The sequence below is a fragment of the Prionailurus bengalensis genome, chromosome D4 (assembly GCF_016509475.1).
Source record: "Prionailurus bengalensis isolate Pbe53 chromosome D4, Fcat_Pben_1.1_paternal_pri, whole genome shotgun sequence".
NCBI lineage: Eukaryota > Metazoa > Chordata > Mammalia > Carnivora > Felidae > Prionailurus > Prionailurus bengalensis.
The window spans coordinates 82,497,789-82,519,775 of NC_057359.1; the positions used below are offsets into that span (position 1 = coordinate 82,497,789).

At 37.2% G+C, this 21,987-nt stretch overlaps 1 protein-coding gene across 5 annotated transcripts in view; it reads right to left on the reverse strand.

Annotated features, from left to right (window-relative positions):
• LOC122474956 (spermatid perinuclear RNA binding protein) overlaps positions 1 to 21,987 on the reverse strand; it is an 86,687-nt gene that overhangs the window by 24,004 nt on the left and 40,696 nt on the right. For all 5 annotated transcript variants that reach the window (XR_006295056.1, XR_006295054.1, XR_006295053.1 and 2 more), the window contains 5 exons: positions 12,458 to 12,550; positions 11,840 to 12,039; positions 6,046 to 6,204; positions 2,547 to 2,681; positions 2,207 to 2,347 (listed from right to left, as the gene is read on the reverse strand). Coding sequence is in view for 1 of the 5 variants with exons in the window: in XM_043566381.1 (XP_043422316.1) it covers positions 2,207 to 2,347; positions 2,547 to 2,681; positions 6,046 to 6,204; positions 11,840 to 12,039; positions 12,458 to 12,550 (728 nt within the window). In the remaining 4 variants the exon portion in view is untranslated. The remainder of the gene's footprint in view (positions 1 to 2,206; positions 2,348 to 2,546; positions 2,682 to 6,045; positions 6,205 to 11,839; positions 12,040 to 12,457; positions 12,551 to 21,987) is intronic.

Below are 21,987 nucleotides of genomic sequence, written 5' to 3' on the forward strand. Positions count from 1 at the left end.
GGAAGGCCAAAAATGAGAATTCCAGGAAGGTCACATGATTTCTTTGAGGCTGTTTCTGCTGCTGTATGTGTATGTGTGTATGTACCAATCATTAAATAAATACCACCTCTAAAGTCCCCTCTGGCTCTAAAATGCCATGAGACTCCAGTAAAGTCACATAATCTCTACATCTACCAGAGTCTCCCCACTAACTGTACAGTGAGGATAAGGATACCCACTTTCTTTACTTCAGAGTAGAAAGAGCAACTGAGAAAATAGAAAACTCTGAAGAGTAGGATAAGGACTAACAGAACACAAGTCTGCTAAAACATTCCTTTCTAAAACTGAAATTTTAAGAAAATCAAGAACATCTAGTTTTAAATTAAACATCACACTTATTTTTTTTAACATAAAGACACAACAAAAACTCAAACTAGAAACTATAAGAATTCCCTGCTATAACCCAGGTGCAGGGAAGGAGGTGCAGAGAGAGCCTCAAAGCTCACTGTGCAATGAATAAAGTCAACAAGATCTCAAACAGCTTAAACATCAGAGCATACACACATTTCTCGCACACTGAAAAATCATCATCTTTCATTCCTCCTGGGAGCACCTGTACCACTAGAATAACTGGGGAGAAGACAGTTTCAAGGTCGAATGTATCATGCACAGGGACAGCCATTTTTTCTATTTGGCTGACAAAAAATGTAGCCCACACATCCAAAATAGACTGCTTCTTGGCTGTCAAGCACATTGAACACATGAGTTTTATAGCTTCTAGTATGGAAAATTTCTAAAAACGGGTGAACTTCATGAAGACATCTTTTGTTTTTGGGGGGGGGGGTTTTTGGTTTTTTTGTTTTTAAACACAGTTTAATCCAAGTAGTCAGGAAGTAACAATCTGGTGGCAGCAGAGTGACTCCACACAAATAGAGCTCATGTCTACTAGAACCAAACTTAACTACCTAATAACTATCTGCGCTAGCTTTTTAAACGCTAAAATGATCCAATACAAGATGTAACTCATGGTAAAAACATACCAAAACAAACAAGGTAACAATTATCTTTCTACTAATTTAGCAAACATCCTGGAAGGTTTTAGGAAAATAAATTCCACTTATTCTCTCTCCACGTGTGTACCAGTGCAATTTAAACACTTTATTTGTACTTTGTATCTCAGTAAAAGTTAGTTTTCCTTGTTTACAGTTTGAATCCTAGAATTTAGACAATGTTTATTACGATGAGTAAAAGAAGACAAATTTCTACAATGTCTATCATACGCAACAGAATGCCCTCGGTCTTTGGAATTCCCAGAGAAGAACCCGATTTAAAGAGATCTTACCATTAGTTAGCTCCGCTACTAAATGCAGCGTCTTCATTTCTTTGGGCCTTGTTTCCTCATCTACAAACCGGGATCAATTCTACCCTCTTCGAGAAGACTCGGCATATGTAAAAGAAACTAAACCAACTAAAACAGAATCTTAAATAATCTAAGCTACCTCCTATTAGTCTAAACATTTTCAAGTGACTTGTTTCTACCATATTACTGAACCAGCACTTTCCACCAGGGAGAACTTTCTACCAGGGAGAGAACATGTCTCATATTCAGTAGTGTATCTCTTTTGCCCTCACAATCATGTACATAGCATATGTCTAGAAAATATTTTTGATGCATAAATAACAGAAGAACCTGTTATCCAAAAGCATGTCATTAGGAGGCCATCTTTTCTAAAGACGTTGCTATAATCCTGGGTCTTCAGCAGCATTGACATTCCCATTGTCAGGAATGAACAGAAGCAATACAGGGTCAAGTTTTACTGTGTCGCCCCCAAAGGAAAACACAAAATAAATAATGCAAAAGGACAAAACTGGAAAGGAAATGGAAGTGCGTCTGCAGACTCTGATGAAAGTAAGCCCCTGTGCTCTCGGCGGCTCCCCTAAACAAATCCAACACCTCTTTAAAGTCCAGATCCTTCAATGCTCTACTTCATCCAGAGTGACCAAAAGCCCCCAAGTAATACTGATAGCCTCTTTTTAATATATAATTTGCCTACAAAGACCACAAAACACGGATTATTATAGTATTCACGATCTAACTCAAGGAAAAGGTTGTCAAGTGCAAGAAAAAGAAACAACTTCAGAAAAAGTGGCACAAAGACAGAAAAGGAAACTTAATTCTGGTAATATTTTTCAAAAGTATTGCAAAGGTTTAATGCTTAACTCATACCTGAGGGATAATCTTCTTTTTCTTATTATTTGCTGCATTGGGTCCAGAAAACAGCTTCTCCAGGGCAGCTAAAGCTGCACTTGCCTTTGCCACTTTCTTATTTGGACCTGCACCTCTGAATTTCTGTCCATCTACTTCTACCTAAAATCAAGAACAACACTCTGCAATTATCCCATATAATTCCTCTATATAGTTTTCATTTAAATGTATCACAACACGGGAAAAACCAAAAGTCACATAGTGCCAAAAGAATTAACTCAGCCTAAAACTTTTTTACATATGAGCTCAGGATATCCTATGTCTTTGAGGAGAAAAAGTTGGCTTGAATCTAGGTACACACCTCCATTACAAAGCGTTTGTCATGGCTTCCACCAGTCTCCGAGATGAGTTCATACTTAAGACCTCTTCTTTTTTCATTGAGCTCCATTACAGGATTTTTGCCACTTGCTGTGAGGATAGGGCCCTGAGTTCTTACCTAAAAGGAGGTTCAATCAAGTAAGATTTTAGAATATTAAATTTCTCATTAATACAATTATACTAGGTTTCTGCTGAAAAGACACTCAAAAATTATGCTGTAAAGCATTTAGGAGCTAGAATGTGTGATCACCTCAATATACAAATGACAAAATATCTTTAAAGGTATGGAAACTCTACAGCAGTAAGCACGGCAATCAGTCATCAAGCCAATCTGCCTCTAGAGTAGGGCTGTCTCAACAGATCAGTATTCAAGAGCAACATGGCCTTGCCATTACGTGGCACTCTAGGGTCTGCTCTGTGGTGTTCATGATCTAAGAATAATACTTTACGTGACTAACAAAGCGGACAGAACAGTGGAGATTCACATGACATCTGAGTGTTCACTGTTTTTCATCTTTAGGGTTAGGAAGAAATAATTTTCAATTTGGGAGATGGGAACAAAATGTTCCTACACATCTCCCAGTTCTCTCTAAAGAGATTTAAGGGCACCTAAGGTAAAAACAGTAGGCTACAATCTATGGATTCTGAAATTTAAAAAAAGAATAAAAGCAGTCATTCTCTGCCCAAAGGAGCTAGAGTATAGCGGGACAGACATAATCACTTTAAAACAGTGTATATTATAGAACAGATGTGTGCTATGGAAACACAGCAGAAGGAATCACCTTCTATGGCAATCAGGATAGTTTTCCTGGAAGTGACATGAGAATTTGACCTTAAAGAGGTAAGTACCGGACCATGATAAGGTAGAAACAAAGGAGAAGGGCATTCTAGACAGAAGAAACAGCCACGGAAAGGCCCAAGAGAAGCAAAGAACATCTGTTTGGGAAACAGCAAGAAGCACAGTGTGGCTGTATAAGGGAGTGAGGACAGGAAGGCAGGACCTGATCAGAAACGCCCTCAAAGGAGCCAATTCATACAGGACTTTGCATGCCATGCAAATAAGCTTTGACTTTATCATGAACTATGGGGAGTCACGGAGAGATTTAATCTAGAAAAGTCAGGACTAGATTTGTGTTGTAGAAAAAAATCACGCCAGGAGTGGCAGAAAGAATTCATTCGAGGAAGGATTAAGACTGCAATAAGGAGGGGCGCCTGGGTGGCGCAGTCGGTTAAGCGTCCGACTTCAGCCAGGTCACGATCTCGCGGTCCGTGAGTTCAAGCCCTGCATCGGGCTCTGGGCTGATGGCTCGGAGCCTGGAGCCTGTTTCCGATTCTGTGTCTCCCTCTCTCTCTGCCCCTCCCCTGTTCATGCTCTGTCTCTCTCTGTCCCAAAAATAAAATAAAACGTTGAAAAAAAAATTAAAAAAAAAAAAAAAAAGACTGCAATAAGAAGTACTTCATGTAAGAGTGTGAAGGCTCAAATGAAGAGACAGGACAGCACCAAAAATAAAACAAATGACAAAATACTGCAACTATAATCTTGAGAAAGGAAAGACCCAAAGATTGAGCACTTTTTGAGGTTAGAGATCATGCCTCTAACTCTACCACAGTAATTGCTCAAGAAATGCTGAAGAGATGAATGCCCAAAACAATTATTATGTTACAAATTCAAAGAACAGCAAGATTCTCTTAACACACTACTCTGTGCTGATTTTGGTAAGTGGTTAATGCTGTAGAAAAAGTCAAACACTGGACAACTTTTCAAGTTTAATAAACATGCCTGGGTCGAATGCAATAAAAAAAAATCACTTTTTGAAGAGTTTTTTGTAATCTATCTTTTTAAAATTTCAAAGCAAATGTCCAGCCTCCATCTTTAAAAGGTAATGAGTAATTTTTGAAACTAGGTCTATGGGAATTACTCTCTGCTTTCCAAATCTGAAATCACTTTTATAAAAAATGAGTCAAGACATACAAATATTTGCATTTTAATATTTTAATTTTAAATGAAGAACTTAAATGAAGAATAGGGGCTTTCTTTCCCCCCACGCCCATGCCATGACTACATTATATAGAAACAAAGCATGGATGTGTTCACTACCAAAACTGCCACACATGGATGTGGCTATCAGTGCAGCCCACACTGTTCGCCCTCTCCTTCATTCCCTTCAACTTAATAGTCTGAGTCTCATAATTAATGAGTACTTTCTTTTCTAAGCCTTTATAACACTGCCAGTAAAACATCTTGCCCTGCCTGTGACCATCACCTGTGAATGAATGGGCCTCTCAAAAGCCAGGCGCCACAGTCTCTCCACAATATCCCATGACAAGTCGGGCCTCAGCCTCTCTCTGCTCCCCCACCCCCCACCAGCCCACCTGGTGCCTCTCAAACACCTACTTTCACAACCCCAGGCCATTATAACCTCCTGTTCCTTTGGCCCCAATGCCTTCTTTCTACCTCTTCTCCACATAGCAAAATCTTCCTCATCACCTAAAACCTCGCTCACATTTTACTCCCTTTGATTTTATAGTTGTGTAAGTTTCCTAATCACTTCCCCTTTTGAGATTTCACATTATTATATTCATTTTGCCATTACGGTACTTATCATATTACATTATAATTAGTTATGAACATGCCTTTGATGCTCCTAGCCTGAGAACATCTTGAGGCTCTGGACATAATTTCTGCAGCATCTGGCAATAAACAGGTACTACAAGGGGTTTATAGAGTAGAAACTACATAGTCCACTAAGTCTCAGATAAATACTCATGCCTACAAATGAAAACATTTTTTTAACTTAATGTAACCTCTTGCTGTTACTTTGAAGCCAATTTTGCTCATGCAGAATGCAATAAACAAGGGCCCCATGAATTCCCAAAAATGCTGGGTATACCCAGTACTTGGATTTTTGTCCCATTCTATTATCTGTGGCAATACGCTCATAGGTCAGGACATACTCAGAGTCTGAGGAACATACTAGATCAGGCTATGCCTCCCTCAGGGCTAGACTGACTTGATGATGACCCATGGCCTCCCACAGCTCAGCACAAACTTCAAATAATCCTAAATTTCCTCTGCCAGATCTTCTGGTTTTTCACTCTTCAGTTATTATTGATAGTGCTGATACATTATAACTGTGAAATACTGGAAGGAACTTCCGTGGCCAGCAAAAAGAAAATGCTAGTTACATGAGGGTACATTTATGTATTGTGCATTATACAGTTATCGTTACAGATATTTTGAGAGTGGAAAAAAAAACAACCAAGATGTAAAACCGCATGGAAATACAATTGCCAGCACAAAAATACTCCCAGAAAAAGGCTGGATGGAAATAAACCAAAATATTAATAATAACAATGGCTGCCTCTGGACTATATACATTTGTATATGCTTTTTTTCTTATTCACACTTTTCCACATCTCTCAAATTTTCTATAATCTACATACACTACTTTTTTTCTTAGGAAAAAAATATATAAATATACCTCTAAGGTACTGGAGGTTTCAGTTGTAGAATTTCCAGTATTATTGCTTGAGTTTGAAGACACTGTTTCATTTTTGCCTTCATTGTCTGACTTTTCATCGGAACTCATACATTCAATATCTGCATCAAAGCCCGTTGGGTATCCCATTGCTTGTAATACCTGTACAAATTACATTAAGATTCAGTTTTATTCAAACATCAGAGACCACTGAGAACAGATAAAATACTGAGAACAAGTTTCAAATCCACAACATTTGAATCTATGGAACACCTTTCAGGAAGAGCAAGATGGTCTAAATCTACAAATCCTTGGTTAAACAAAATTTACCTGCTAGAATTTCACCACAGAGAATGGGAAAAACATCCTCAGAGTAATTAGGTTTAAATAAAGGATGACAGAAATGCAAACCTGAGGCTGCTTCTGGTTCATTTAGTTTGGAGGCAAGAGGTAGAGAAACAGCATGGCCAAATTCAACCAAGAAGGTGAGGGGAAAAGTAAAACAGCATAATGTAAGAAGTACAATGGATAGAAAAGAAAAGACCTGGCAGTCTAATCCTGTATTTCTCCTTTGGTCCTCAATTTTCCAATCTGCAAAACAGGAAGACTGATTAGCTGACCTCTAAATTCTATGACTCAATCCATTAGGAGGAATTAGCACAGAAAGGGAATCAAGAAGTCTTCAGGTTGGAACCAATTTACCTGTTAATTTTTTCTGAACCTTTCTACTATTGTCCTCTTTGCTTTCAACTTAAACCATAATCAACACTTGAAAGGATTCAGATTCAAAGACTTATTCTCTATACTAAGTGAACCAGGAACAGTTTTAGGTTTGTATTTCCACCCCTGTCTCTCAAGGCCTAGTTACTTTATGACTTCTCCCAATATCCATTCTTCTATTACCATTCAATGCCCAGCATTTCGTATCTTTTTTAAAGATAAAGTTTTCTGAACAGTGTGTGTGTGTGTGTGTGTGTGTGTGTGTGAGCACGCATGTGTGTGTGAGCATACACACATTCAAGCATGGCTTTTAACATGTCCTTCCAGGTTATACTGCTTTTTAGATGTTTACAAGACAACATGTTCACTAGCATCTTTATAACCCTCTTTCAAGCAGTTGATGTTGCACTGTCAATTACTAATTTAAAGGTTTATATCAAAATATATGGAGATAGGTTCCTAAGGATTTCTGTATCTATTTCAGCTTTTGACTATTGTTTTCAGTTGCCGGAGCAACTTAATGTTGTATTTCTTTATGATCCCTATCCATACCTATACCTCAGAGGTGTGTCAAAAAATGGTTATTATAGCCTGACAAGTGAGAGGCCAGGCAGCCCAAACTTTATAAACAATAGCATCTTCTATAACAGATTCTGCCAACATAAAATAGTACAACTATAAAAAATGGACGTAAGTAGAACTCTGTACCATGAAAACTTGAAACTGATTCACCCAATTCATATGAAGAACTTGGCACTGTGTTGAACATTTCAAATCATAAATACTTTGTAATCACAGGGAGAAAGCCAAGAACCCCTTTTCAATATCTTATGTTCTAGAAGTTCTCAGGTAGTACTACACATCAAGAATGTTAACATCTTATTCTTGTCACTATTTTATAAAGAAAACGTCTTCTCTATTATCTAAGTCCTGTAATACCCTCTCCTGAAATATCTCATCCTAAGAGAATAGTTATCAGTCTGGAATGAACACTAGCTAATACAAGCTACAAGTCGAAAGTCAAGACTCACAAATAAATCTGATTGGTCTATTCCAATAAAAACTAAAGACATGCAGCTTTTCTTAACATAGATAATTAAAATAGTCTAATGTGAATTATTTAACACCATTTCTCTCTGTGCTTTTCTCACATACCATATTCATTTATTTACTTGTTATTGTAGCAACATATTTCACTATACTATAAATAGTTTATACAACTGATGGATAAGCTCAAGGGATACAGTGTACTTGTAATACAGCCCAACTAACAAAAAAATGTCAAATTAGATCATTTTTCTATGAACACATGAGGGTATTAACTAGTATATGCTACAAGAGTTTTAAAAGGAAAAAAGTAATGAGCTCTCAGACATCTAAAACAAAAATTTGCTTATAATAAACATTAAAGTCAGAAAAACTAGTACACCAAAAAAAAGTTAAGTTTCAAGTGTCTAGCAAACAAATCAAACCTAATAAACACATCAACTGGGCTGAAAAATCACAAGACAATTCCTGGACATAAGGTGACTGGGAAATCCAGTGTAACCATGCCTTTTTTCCCCTGGAAGGGGAGCTGAGGCTGAGACAGATGATCCCCTCAAAGACTATACAAAAGTAAAATGGAAACATACTCTACCCTATGGCTCTCCACTCAAAAGAAAGTCCTATCCGTGACTTCAGATAGGGAAGAAATGATGGCTCCAAGAACCTCTCCAAAGAGCCTTCGCTCCTCTAGCAGACCTTTTCCCCACAATGACTAAGATTCTTTTCATGGAATATGGCTGATTATGTCTCTCAAGGTGTTCTTTGTGAAGAACTAGCAGAAAAAGGGCCAGAAGAGTAAAGAAAATACTGGCAACTGATTTCCATCACTTCAGGGTGCCTGCGGCTGAGCAGCCAGGCTCCTGTGGCGAGATGGGTTTTTTTTTCTTATTTTGTTTTGATTTCATTCTCTGATATGATTTGTCTTAACAGGTACAGATCCCTACACCAAGCTACTGAGTAAGGAATGTAAGAATTTTTATCTACTGGGACCTACTTTCATAAACACATGTTAGATATAAAACATAAAACACTCTGAAACTCTTTTTAAATTTTTTTCTTACTGTTTATGTTTGAGAGCGAGCACAAGTGGGGGAGGGGCAGAGAGAGAAGGAGACACAAAGTCCAAAGCAGGCTCCAGGCTCTGAGCTGTCGGCACAGAGCCTGACACAGGGCTCAAACCCACAGATTGCGAGATCATGACCTGAGCTGAAGTCGGACACTTAACCGCCTGAGACACCCAGGCGCCCCAAACACTCTCAAACTCTTATAAACAAAATCTGAGGGGTGCCTGGGTGGCTCAGATGGTTAAGCATCTGACTTCAGCTCAGGTCATGATCTTGTGGTGTGGATTCAAACCCCACATTGGGCTCTGTGCTGACAGCGTGGAGCCCACTTTGGATGCTCTGCCCCCCTCCCCACTGCTCAGGCACATGCACTCTCAAAACTAAACATTTAAAAAAAATTTTTTTAAATAATAAACAAAACCTGAAACTTACCATATATAGATGGCAATTTGGCAATATATACCTGACATATAATAGGAAGCCCAATACATATTTACTGAATGGATCATTCAAATGTGCCCTCTTCTTGATGCAGAAATTCCATTTCTAGAACACGTTTACTTGTTTCTTTCTTTTTTTTTTTTTTTTTAAATGCAAGCTTTACACCCAACATAGGGCTTAAACTCACAACCCTAAGATCAAGAGTCGCGTGCTCTACAAAAAGAGCCAGGTGGGCACCCTAGAATGTATATCTTAAGGGATAATTAGACTAATTCAAAAAGATATAAAGCAATCAACTAGAAGCATCTAAATCTAAAAGGATTATACATTACAGTACACTGATAATAAAAAAATATTAGGCCATCACTAAAAAGGAGAGTAATCTTTGTGATAACTATAAAAAACTCATATTTTTTGGATGAACAAAAAAGTACTTATTTTAAATATATATTTTATATACACATTATGTAGGTCCTACCACTCCTTGTCTAAAACCCTTGGGACCAGATTATTTTGAGAATTCATAGTTTTTCAGAGTTTAGAAAGCTAATACAAAATATTTACTATATATTTTCCAAATCCCCAGTAAGTTCAGATGCTACCCCACGTTTGTGCAAAGAAACATAAAATATTCACATTGAATGAAATAATAAAGACTAAAGTACTCCTGCATCAATTCAGGTCAGGTTTTCCCATCAAATGAGTTTGTATCAAACGTAGAGAAATATTTTTCATTTTCAGTGCTTCCTGGATTTTAGAATTGCAGTTTAAAAAAAAGGCTTGGAAAAATACATACCAAAATGTTAAAAGTAATTATGAGAACAAACAGCTCTAAATCCTGTCATATTACAAAATCAGCCACTGCTCTTACTCCCCCATATTTTACTGAATTGCAACTTGCTATGAGGCCACTAGCTTACATTAAAGGCGATTATAACAAACAACCCACAAACTGTCACTGCATCATAGATAACTTTAAAGGATATCACTGCTATCCTTTTAATGAAAACCTACTCAAGGAGAATGCCCACTTGATCTCTATACTAAATCAACTGTAACCCTCATACTCAACTGTCTGTTCTTATGTCACAGACAGTGACATTTCACAAGCTTTTGAGTCAGATGTTAGAGATCTTAGATCTAAATTTGTGACTCATTCTCAGCATACATTATAGCTAAGTTATTAAACTGTATTTTTAGCTTTCTTCCTGGATTTTTTCCCTCATTTCTCATTAATTCTTTTTCTGCCTCATTTTAAACTCTTACTATTTTATCATAGTTAAAGTACCCTTTTGTAAACAAGACATAACATAAATAATCTATTGTTTTATATTTTTACAGCTTATTATTTTTCTGCATTGTGCTTATTACTACCTGACATATAATTTATTCATTGGTATATTTGTTGTCTGTCTCCAATTCTTTCCACACTAGAATGCAGGCTCCAGGAGGCCAAGGGCTTTGTTTTATTCACTGATACATCCTTGGTATCTGGAATAATGTTCACATCTACATTAATAATACTTGCAAAGTGGAATGATCATGAAAACAGACCAATTCTATCTTATGCCATACTGTTACATAACAGAACTTTTCTTAAGTGAAAACCAATCTTTGGTCTACATGATCTTTGACATTTTCACATTAATCTACGAGACAGCAAACGCACTCATGGAAAAATTCCAGTATTTAGGAACTTTCTACAAACCTACATGCATGATTGCTTGGTTCAATCCTGAACCTATTCCCTATGGAAATACTCTGGAATACAGAAAAGGCACCATATGCACAAATATAATAATTAAATTTATTTATGACAGGAAAAGTCTGCAAACAAGAAAATATTCAATGCTAGGAAGATGTTTAAACAAATAATAGTGCATCCAAATGTTATATCATAAAGCCATTAAAAATTATTTGTGAGGATTTTAATAACATGAGAAAACACTGACAATACAGTAAATGAAAAAAAAAAATCAGTGGATAAAATTACATACACACTGTAAGCTCAAGTTAAAACAAAAAAAACAAGGGTGCCTGGGTGGCTTGGTCGGTCAAGCATCCCGACTTCAGCTCAGGTCATGATCTCACGGTTCGTGGGTTCGAGCCCTGCATCGGGCTCTGTGCTGACAGCTCAGAGCCTAGAGCCTGTTTCAGATTCTATATCTCCCTCTCTCTCTGACCCTCCCCTGCTTGCACTCTGTGTCTTTCTCTATCAAAAAAAATTAAAAAAAAAAAAAAGCAAACAAAAAGATTGGAAGTAAATAAAACCAACATACTATATATAAATATTAGTGATCTGCCCATTTTTTATGTCTTTACTTTTTTCTGCATTTTCCAAACTCCATATAATCAACACATATTAATTTTATAACCAAAAAAGAAATGTTTTGTAATCCAGAGGTAACAAAAGTCTCTATGTCGTTGTCATTAAAATCTTTAAAAATACTGTTATTTTAGGAAAATAAGCACCTTATTTATGACATATAATAAAAAAGCCCTGCTAAATAAAAGCAATACTGTACCTTCACTGCTACATGAAGTTTTGCTGTTTTCTTGGATGGCCCTGAGGCTTCATACGTTGTACCATCCACATCTACAGACATTGTGAAGACTGGGGCATGGACAGGGCCAGACTGAGATAAGAGCTTATATTGAAGCCCAGGCCTGATCTGATTTAGCCTCATTAGTGCATTCATAAGGTCTATTGCTTTACTATCCAGAACTGTTAAAAAAAAAAAAAAAAAATGAGATCAAAAATTAAACCATTTTGCTTTAACCTATGCATTTGTAGGTTCCCAGTGATCACTATAAATTCACCAGGTTTTAAAAAGCAAGAATTTGAAGACACATATACAAATTAATTTCACTTCATAAGTAATTCTAAAGCCACTTAAATTATGCTAATATCATTATACAAGTGATATGAATTGTTACATCTATACATCAATTTTAGTTTGTCAATACTAATATATCTTAAGCAATGAAAATTGAAAACAAAAGAAAGTTCTTCAATCATCAATTTTTGTTAAGATATGCTCTTAAAATTCAAATTCAAATCAATCAAATTCTTCACTTTGAAATTTTTTTTTCTTGTCTGAGACTACAAATCTTTTCTAGTTCACATCTGTAAGAATACACACTTTTCCTTAAGTTTCGTTTCATCTTCTTATTGGGATCTTTATCATCCCCTAATCCATCTTCAAATGGCCTCTTCAGAGCTGAAGACCCAGCACCTAAAAAAAATTATAACAAATTCATTATCAGTCAAAACAATGAGGTCAGGAAGGAAAACCTTAGGAATCACAAGGACTACAGTACTTTCACTGATCAATTAAATTGCCATAGATATAAGCTTATAATAGCAAAAAATTGCTAATGAATCTTTAGGAAACAATTTAATACTATCCTTTTATATATTTATTTTCTCATTTGCTCATATGAATTGGCATTCATTCATACAATATTTTTTCATTTTTCACACCTGTATATGCAGGAAGAGAAAAAAGTCTACAAAGATATATATCAAAATGTTAAAGGTAGTTATCTCTGGTGGTAGGGTTTATTTTTATTTGTGTCTTTTCAAATATATCTGTAATTTAACATGTATTACTTATAGAAAATTTTTAAGCCCACATATTAAAATCTCATGCTTTGGAAAATCTAATCATTTCTCACACTAAAACAGCCTTCCGCCTATTCAAATCCTACTCAAGATTTTATTATCAAAACAATATGGTACTGGCACAAAAACAGACACACAGATCGATGGAACAGAATAGAAAACCCAGAAATAAACACACAACTATATAGTCAATTTATCTTGAACAAAGCAGGAAAGAATATGCAGTGGAAAAAGGACAGTCTCTTCAACAAATGGACAGTAACATGCAAAAGAAAGAAACTGGAGCACTTTCTTAGACCATACACACAAAAACATTCAAAATGGATTAGAGACCTATATGAGACCTCAAACCATAAAAATCCTAGAAGAGAACATAGGCAGTAACTTCCTTGACATTGGCCATAGCAACTTTTTTCTAGATATGTCTCCTGAGGCAAGGGAAACAAAAGCAAAATAAACTAATGGGACTACATCAAAATAAAAAGCTTCTGCACTGCAAAGAAAACAATCAACAAAGTTAAAAGGCAGCCTAAGGAATGGGAGAAGATATTTGTAAATGACATATCCAATAAAGGGTTAGTATCCCAAATATATAAAGAACTGATATAACTCAACACCCAAAAAACAAATAATCCAATTTAAAAATGGACAGGGGCACCTGGTTGGTTCAGTGGGTGGAGTGTGTAACTCAATACTGGGGTTGTGAGTTTGAGCCTCACATTGGTGTAGAGATTATTTTTAAAAGGAGGAGAGGGGGGAAGGAAAAGAATAAAATAGGCAGAAGACATTTCTCCAAAGAAGACATACAGATGGCCAACAGACACATAAAAGATGCTCAACATCACTCATCATCAGGGAAATGCAAATCAAAACCATAATGAGATATCACCTCACACCTATCAGAAGGGCTAAAATAAAAAACACAAAAAAGGTGGCTCAGTCAGTTGAGTGTACAAGTCTTGAGTTCAGCTCAGGTCATGATCCCAGGGTTGTAAGATCAAGCCTCGCATTGGGCTCTGCACTGAGCATGTAGCCTGCTTGAGATTCTCTCTCTCCCTCTGTCCCTCTCCCTGGCTCGCTCTCTCTAAATTAATTAAACACACACACACACACACACACACACACACACACACACACGAAACAAGTGTTGATGAGGATGTGGAGAAAAAGGAAACATTTGCACTGTTGGTGAAAAGGCAAACTAATGTAACCACTGTGGAAAAATATGGAGGTTCCTCCAAAAGTTAAAAATATAGACCTACCCTATGATCCAGCAATTGCACTACTAGGTATTCACCCAAAGAATACAGAAACACTAATTCAAAGGGATACACACACCCTGATGTTTATAGCAGTGTTATTTACAAAGGCCAAAATATGGAAGCAGCCCAGAATCCATCAGTAGATGAATGGATAAAGAAGATGTGGTGTGTGTGTGTATTATATTATATATATGTAATATTCCATTGTGTGTATATAAATATATATATTATATATATATATATATTCAACCATAAAAAAGAATGAAATCTTGCCATTTACAATGACATGGATGGAGCTAGAGACTATTATTCAAAGTAAGTCAATCAGAGAAAGATAAATACCAAATGATTTCATTCATATGTGGATTTTTTTTCTTTTAAGTTTATTTATTTTGAGAGAGTAAGAGAGCACAAACAGAGGAGGGGCAGAGCGAGAGAGGAAGAGAGAGAATTCCAAGCAGGCTCCATGCTGTCAGCACAGAGCCCAACACGGGGCTCGACCTCATGAACCATGAGATCATGACCTGAGTCAAAATCAACAGTTGGATGCTTAACTGACTGAGGCATGCAGGTGTCCCTCAAATGTGGAATTTAGTGAACAAAACAAATAAGCAAAGCGGGGAGAGAGAGAGAGAGAGAGAGAGAGAGATCAAGAAACAGACTCTTAGTTAAAGAGAACAAACTGATGGTTACCAGAAAGGAGGGGGAATGGGGCGAGGGGTTGAGTTAAATATATAATGGGTATTAAGGAGTGCCCTTGTTGTGACAAGCACCAGGTGATGTACAGAACTGTTAAGCACTATACTGTATACCTAAAATGGTTTATCAACTAATTGGAATTAAAATTAAAACTAAAAAAAAAAAATAATTTCTTTACAGTTCATCTTTTCCATTAAGTTTTCAACAACTTTCCTCTCAACTTTCTAAAATAATTTCTATGATATCAGAAACATAAAGTGTCATACGTAGCCTTGTGTCATTGCCTATTTCATACATAGAGATCTTGTATTTCTGCTAAACTATAAATGTTAAAGATATTTGTTCCTTGTCTTTTATCTTATAAACTATGTGCATTAAGACTTATATACAATATCATGCAAAATAATATAAACAATATAAACAAAATCTAACTGAACTTGATATCAATCAATTTCTTGGATAAAGAAGCTAGCTCATAACACTGTCAGACATAAGGCAGGAACTCGGCTGTCCAAGTTAAAAACAATCAGGAAAAAATCTCATCAATATGTCCAAGTACTTTAAAGAACTCTGTGTCTTCAACTTAAAAGATGGTTGTTGGGTTTTTCCAAAAGCAAAGTTATACTCAAGAGATTCATTCCACAAGATTTCCAGATACTTCTAATGAAACTCTGAGATTAACTACATATTCTCTGATCATCAAGATTTACTGTCCCTTGCGGTAAACATTGACTTCAGCATTTGCTTGAGTCAATACTTACCACTCAGGTCAATAAATCTTGATGTTCTCTTCAACAGAAAATAATATTTGCTTATATCTGCTTAGTATTGTATTTCACTTGCATTACCTAAAACTGAGAGTGTGCCAGTCTCCCAGAATGGAGTCCTTACGAGATCAAAGTTAAAAATGAACGATGTCTATTCAATCACTCTCCCACTCATTAAATTACATTAAAAGCTGCATCCTGATTGCCTGGAAATCATAAGCTGGTTTAAATGCACAGATCTATTCTCTAAATCCTCCAGCTACATGAATAGAGTCCCATGGATTAAGCTTCATTCTACCATCCCAGCCCCAAGGCTATAAAATCTGGGGTTAATCATAATATTAATGTAAGCAAAAAAAAAAGGGGGGGGGTGGTGCTTTAAAAAAAGCAAGTCATTTTCAATCTCTGCCATATCTAGAAATGAGAAGTGATCATTTGCGAGGCAACAATTTTGAGAAATACTATGTGAGTGCTTACCATATGCCTGGTATTGTACTTACTTTAGTTGCAAATGGCTTCACTTAATTGTATTAACTTATTTAATCCTCACAAACACTATGAAGTCTGTACTTTTATCTTCATTATAATTTCATTCTTATATTCACTCAGCAGCAAATATTATATTAAGCATTTTCTATGTGCAGGACAACTTTAGGTGCTGGACAGGTAATGGAAACAAAACACTGTCTCAAAGAGCTTATATGCATAATGATGGAAACTAATCACGTCTTATGGTCGTCAGCAAAATGAAGAAAAATAAGAGGCTTGAGGGGGTGGAGGTGTTGCTATTTCATATGTGGTGCTCATTAGCAAGGTCAAAAAGGTATCACTGATGTGATCAAAAAGGTGACCCTCTGATGAAGACCTGAAGAAAATACGAGTGAGCTATTCAGCAATATGGGGAAGAGTCCCAGGGAAAGAAAACAGCAAGAATAAAGGTCTTAAGATAGGGACACGCTAAGAAACAGCATAAAGGCCTAAGTGGGTAGAGTAGCCTAGACAAGAAGGGGATGATTGTAGAAGATGAGGAAGGGCCACAGTTGACAACCCTAGCTGCCACTAATTCACCAAAGGAACTTATACAACAAAGATGTTCCACTACCCAGTATGAGAAAGTAAATTCAAAAAGCTTTTCTGACAAGAGCAATTAGAAAAGCTGGACAAAAGTGTAGAAAAAAAGATCTACTCCGGGGGCGCCTGGGTGGCGCAGTCGGTTAAGCGTCCGACTTCAGCCAGGTCACGATCTCGCGATCCGCGAGTTCGAGCCCCGCGTCGGGCTCTGGGCTGATGGCTCGGAGCCTGGAGCCTGTTTCCGATTCTGTGTCTCCCTCTCTCTCTCTGCCCCTCCCCCGTTCATGCTCTGTCTCTCTCTGTCCCAAAAATAAATAAACATTGAAAAAAAAAAATTAAAAAAAAAAAAAAAAAAAAAAAAAAAGATCTACTCCTGGGCACTAACGAACTGTGGAGTCAAGATCTGGGAGATAATGGAAACCCTGCACCTAAAGCCACATTTCCCCTAGGGGCATCTACCAAATCTATAAGAAGCCACTAAGAACTGGACAGAGTAACTTTTAACAGGCCCTCAGATCTCAGGGGTCTAAAACTGAAGCTCACCCAGCAAAGACCTATTGAACCCCCCACACTGGGGTCTGGGACTCGACTATGTCATACACTGGAAGTAAATAAAGTAGAAACAGTCTGGATCTCACATGAACTAAAAAGTCTAGCTTCAAATCATCTCAATCCTTGATTGCATTAAAATGATCCAGGACTGCCAATTCCACTAGCCAGCTCTCAGAAACAAATGTAAATCCTCCAAAATACCATTACTCTAGGTTTTAAATTCTCTACAACTGTTCATTTTACAGTCTCCAGCACTCATAATAACTAGGTACATGGGAAGACAAGATGTTGTGATTAAAAATCAAGAGAAGGAGCAGACAACGTGAACAGACCCAAAAGGGACGCAGATGATTGAGCTTTCAAAAACACACTGTATTAAAAAGAATGATCAGAATGCTTAAAAAAAAAAAAAAAAAAGACAACAAGAAGAATTTCTGGCAGAAAATCTGCATATAAAAGAGCCAAAATTCTAGAAATGAAAAATACAGTATAAATTAAAAGCTGGCAGACCTATAGGCAGAAATAGACCATCCAATAGAGAGAGGAAGAAAACAAAAAACTACACTACAGGTATAAAAGATGTGAACAACACAATAAACAAATGTGACCTGACATGTAAAGAACATTCTGACCACCAACTGCAGAATGTACATACTTTTTCAGAGTATGAATCACTTACAAAAAACCATGTACAGGGCCATAAAATAAGATTCAAGAAATAGCCAAGGACAGAAACCATACAAAGCATGTTCTCAGATCACTCAATAGGCAATAAAGAGGTAACTCGAAAATCCTCATTTTTCTAGAAATGAAGCAATGCTATCTAAATGGCTCCTGTGTCAAAAAGCTGATAATAAGGAAAAATAAAAAATAGTTTGAGTGAGAATGAAAATACTCATGTCAAAAGAGTGGAATGCATATAAATCTGGGTTTATAACAAAAAATTTACAGCCTTAATAGCATGCATGATAAAATAAGAGGCCAAAAGAGAGCAATAATGTATTCAGCGATATAAAAAAGTTAAACAAACAAATAAACCAAAAAACAGCAGCAAATTAAACCCAAAGAAGGTGGTGAGGAAAAACAAAGGATAAGAATACAGATCAATGAACTGGAATATAAGCATATACCAGATGATGATCAACAAAGCCAAAGTTGATTTTTTGGAAAAGACTCATAAAACTGATAAACCTCTAATGACAGTGATCAGGAAAAAAAAAGGAAGCATAAAATGCATACAAGCGGACATCACTACAGATATTGCAGACAATTAAAAAATAAGATCTTATAAACTATTTCTAAATTTGGATAAAATGGACAAGTTCCTAGAAAAATACAATTTACCAAAATTCTGACATGAAGATGATAGTCCCTTGCCTATTAAGAAAATTAGACCCATAACTGAAAACCTTCCCACAGAGACAACCACATGACCAAAAGGCTTTGCTAATAAATTCTTCCAAACATTTAAGAAACATCAATCTTATACAAACTCTCCCAAGGAACAGAAAAAGAGGGGATACTTCCCAACTTACTTTATAAGGCCAGCATAACGTTAGAGCCAAAACTTGACAAAACATTACAACAAAGGAAAGTTGCTGGCCAACCTAACAAATAAAAATTTATATTTTTGTGAATTTCTCACAAAAACCTACACAAGATTGTTTGCAGCAGCTTTATTTGTTTGTCCAAAGCAAACAAGGTATCCTACAACAGGTGCATAGCTCAACAAACTCTGGCTCACCCATACCACAGAATACTACTCCACAGTAAAAAGGAATTAACTACTGACACACACCACAACTTGGATGGACCACAATGGAATTATGCTGGGGGAGGACGGGGTGGTAAGGCTCTCAAAAGATCATATACAGTATAACTCATTTATTTAAAATTCTTGAGGGGTGCCTGGGTGGCTCAGTCGGTTAAGCGTCCAACTTCATTCAGCTCAGGTCATGATCTCGCGCTTCCTGAATTCGAGCCCCACGTCAGGCTCTGTGCAGACAGCTCAGAGCCTGGAGCCTGCTTCAGATTCTGTGTCTCCCTCTCTCTCTCTGCTGCTCCCTCACTTGCACTCTGTCTCTGTCTCTCAAAACCAAATAAACGTTTAAAAAATTTTTTTTGAATAAATAAGTGAATAAATAAAATCCTTGAAATGACAAAATCATAGAGATGGAGAAAAATGCATGGTTTGCAGGGCTTGGGAATAGCTGAGAGGAGAGGAGTGGGTAGGTGTGGCTACAAAGGAGCAACACGAGAGAGATCTTGGTGGTGGTGAAATAGTTCTGCAACCTGATTGTGAGGCTGGTTACACAAATCAACACGTGTGATAAAAATGCCATAAAACAAATACAAGTTGTATCAATATCAGTTTTTTGGTTTTAATAGTGTACTTAGTCACATAAGATGTAACCTGCGAGAAATTGGGTGAAGGGTACATGCAACCTCTGTGTGCTGTCTCTGCAACTTTCTGTGAAATCTGTAATTATTTCCAGATAAAAAGTTAAGAAAAAGAAATGAAAAAAAAAAAAAAAAGAAAGAAAGAAAGAAAGAAAGAACCGCAGCTTTGTCGAAAACAGACACTGGGGACAAGGGCAGAAATAGGAAGACCACCGGGGCGCCTGGGTGGCGCAGTCGGTTAAGCGTCCGACTTCAGCCAGGTCACGATCTCGCGGTCCGCGAGTTCGAGCCCCGCGTCGGGCTCTGGGCTGATGGCTCAGAGCCTGGAGCCTGTTTCCGATTCTGTGTCTCCCTCTCTCTCTGCCCCTCCCCCGCTCATGCTCTGTCTCTCTCTGTCCCAAAAATAAATAAACGTTGAAAAAAAAAATTAAAAAAAAAAAAAAAAAAAGAAATAGGAAGACCAGATAGGAGAGACAACTGCAATAATCAGGGTGAGAGATGATGACAGGTTAGGTCAGGAACACAGCAGTGAAGGAGTTAAAGAAATAGCTCAATTCTGGACATACTTTGAGAGTAAAACAGACAGGATTTGCTGATGGTCTGGATCAGAGTCAAAGAAAAAGAGGACTCAAGGGTGAAGGTGTCTGATTTGAGTACATAGAGGGACAGAGTTCCCAACGACTGGGATGGGGATAATAACTATGTCAAGAGGAGATCAGCAGCAGGGTTAAGGACAGGAATTTGAGTTTTAGACATCTTAAGTTTGAGGTGTCTCTTAGACTTCCCCATGGAGACACCAAAGAGGACTTCGGATATCTGGGTCTGTGGTCAGGCCTGGTAGTAGAGATATATATATTTCATGACAAGGGACTAGATGAGGTTGCCTAAAGAGGGGGTATAAATGAAGAGACGAAATAGTCTGAGGACTGTACGCTGGGACACTTAAATATTCAGAAACCAGGAAGGTGGGGAAAAACAAACATAACTGAGGAGAGGGCGGTGTGGCTAGAAGAACCAAGAGAAAGTAATGATCTACAAATCAAATAAGAAGTAGTATTTCATGTCAGAAAAAGTATGTGACAATGACAAATGCTGTTGAGGATACAGGGCACCAGGAACTTTTCATACACTGCTGGTCAAAGTGTAAACGGATATATATAGCCATTTACTAGATCATATCCTAGCCTACAGTAACTCCTGGATATACACCCCAGGAGGCATGTACAAAAATGCTCACAGCAACATTGCAGGTGGATGCCAACAAATGAAAAGACCTCAAATGTCCTGCAAAAGTAGATGGGTAAATTGTAGTACATTCATAATGGAAACTATGTAGCTATTAAAATGAGCAAACATAGCTATATGCAGCAACATGAACTTATCCCAAACAATGCTGGACAGAAAGAAGTCAATCACAGAATTCAGTTTGTTTTTCCTTTCTATGAAGTTATAGGCAATGTCAAATTGTTTATGAAAGCATATACAGGTGGGAAAGCTATACAAAAAATCAAGGAAATGACTATCGAAAAGTCAGGAATGGTTAGTTCATGGGGCAAGGAGGTGATGTGGAGAGATAAATAGGTGTTTTCTGAGAAGCTAACAATATTGTTTCTCAACCAGGGTGGTAACTGTATATAATTTTTTTAATCATTTTTTAAGTGGTATATGTTTTATACCTTTATGTATACATGAAATATCCTAGCAAAATTAATTTGGGAGAAAAAACAGTGCTCATCTGTGTCAACTGTGGCTAAAAATTCAGCTAAGATGAGGACTGAAAACGAATGCTGAGTATAGTAACATGAAGGTGATAACAGAGACTTTGGTAGAGCGGTGAGGAAAAAAGCCTGATTAGAATAAGTTTTTTACAAGTGAAGAAAAGGAGATGGGGCGCTTGGGTGGCTCAGTCAGTTGGGCACCTGACTTCAGCTCAGGTCATGATCTCACGGTCCATGAGTTTGAGCCCCACATCGGGCTCTGTGCTGACAGCTCGGAGCCTGGAGCCTGCCTCTGATTCTGTGTCTCCCTCTCTCTCTGCCCCTCCCGCTCACACTCTGTCTCTGTCTCTCTCAGAAATAAACAAACATTAAAAAAAAAAAAAAAAAAAACTTTTAAAAGTGAAGAAAAGGGGAAAAGAATAGGCCACCCTTTAAAAAGTACTTATAAAGGGGAACAGAAAACGAGACTCTGTTGGAGGGGGCTGCAGAATCAGGGAGTTTGGTTTCATCTTTCAAATGGGAGATATTACTGCAAATTTTTACACTGATAAAAATGATCCAGTAGAATGGGAAGAGTTG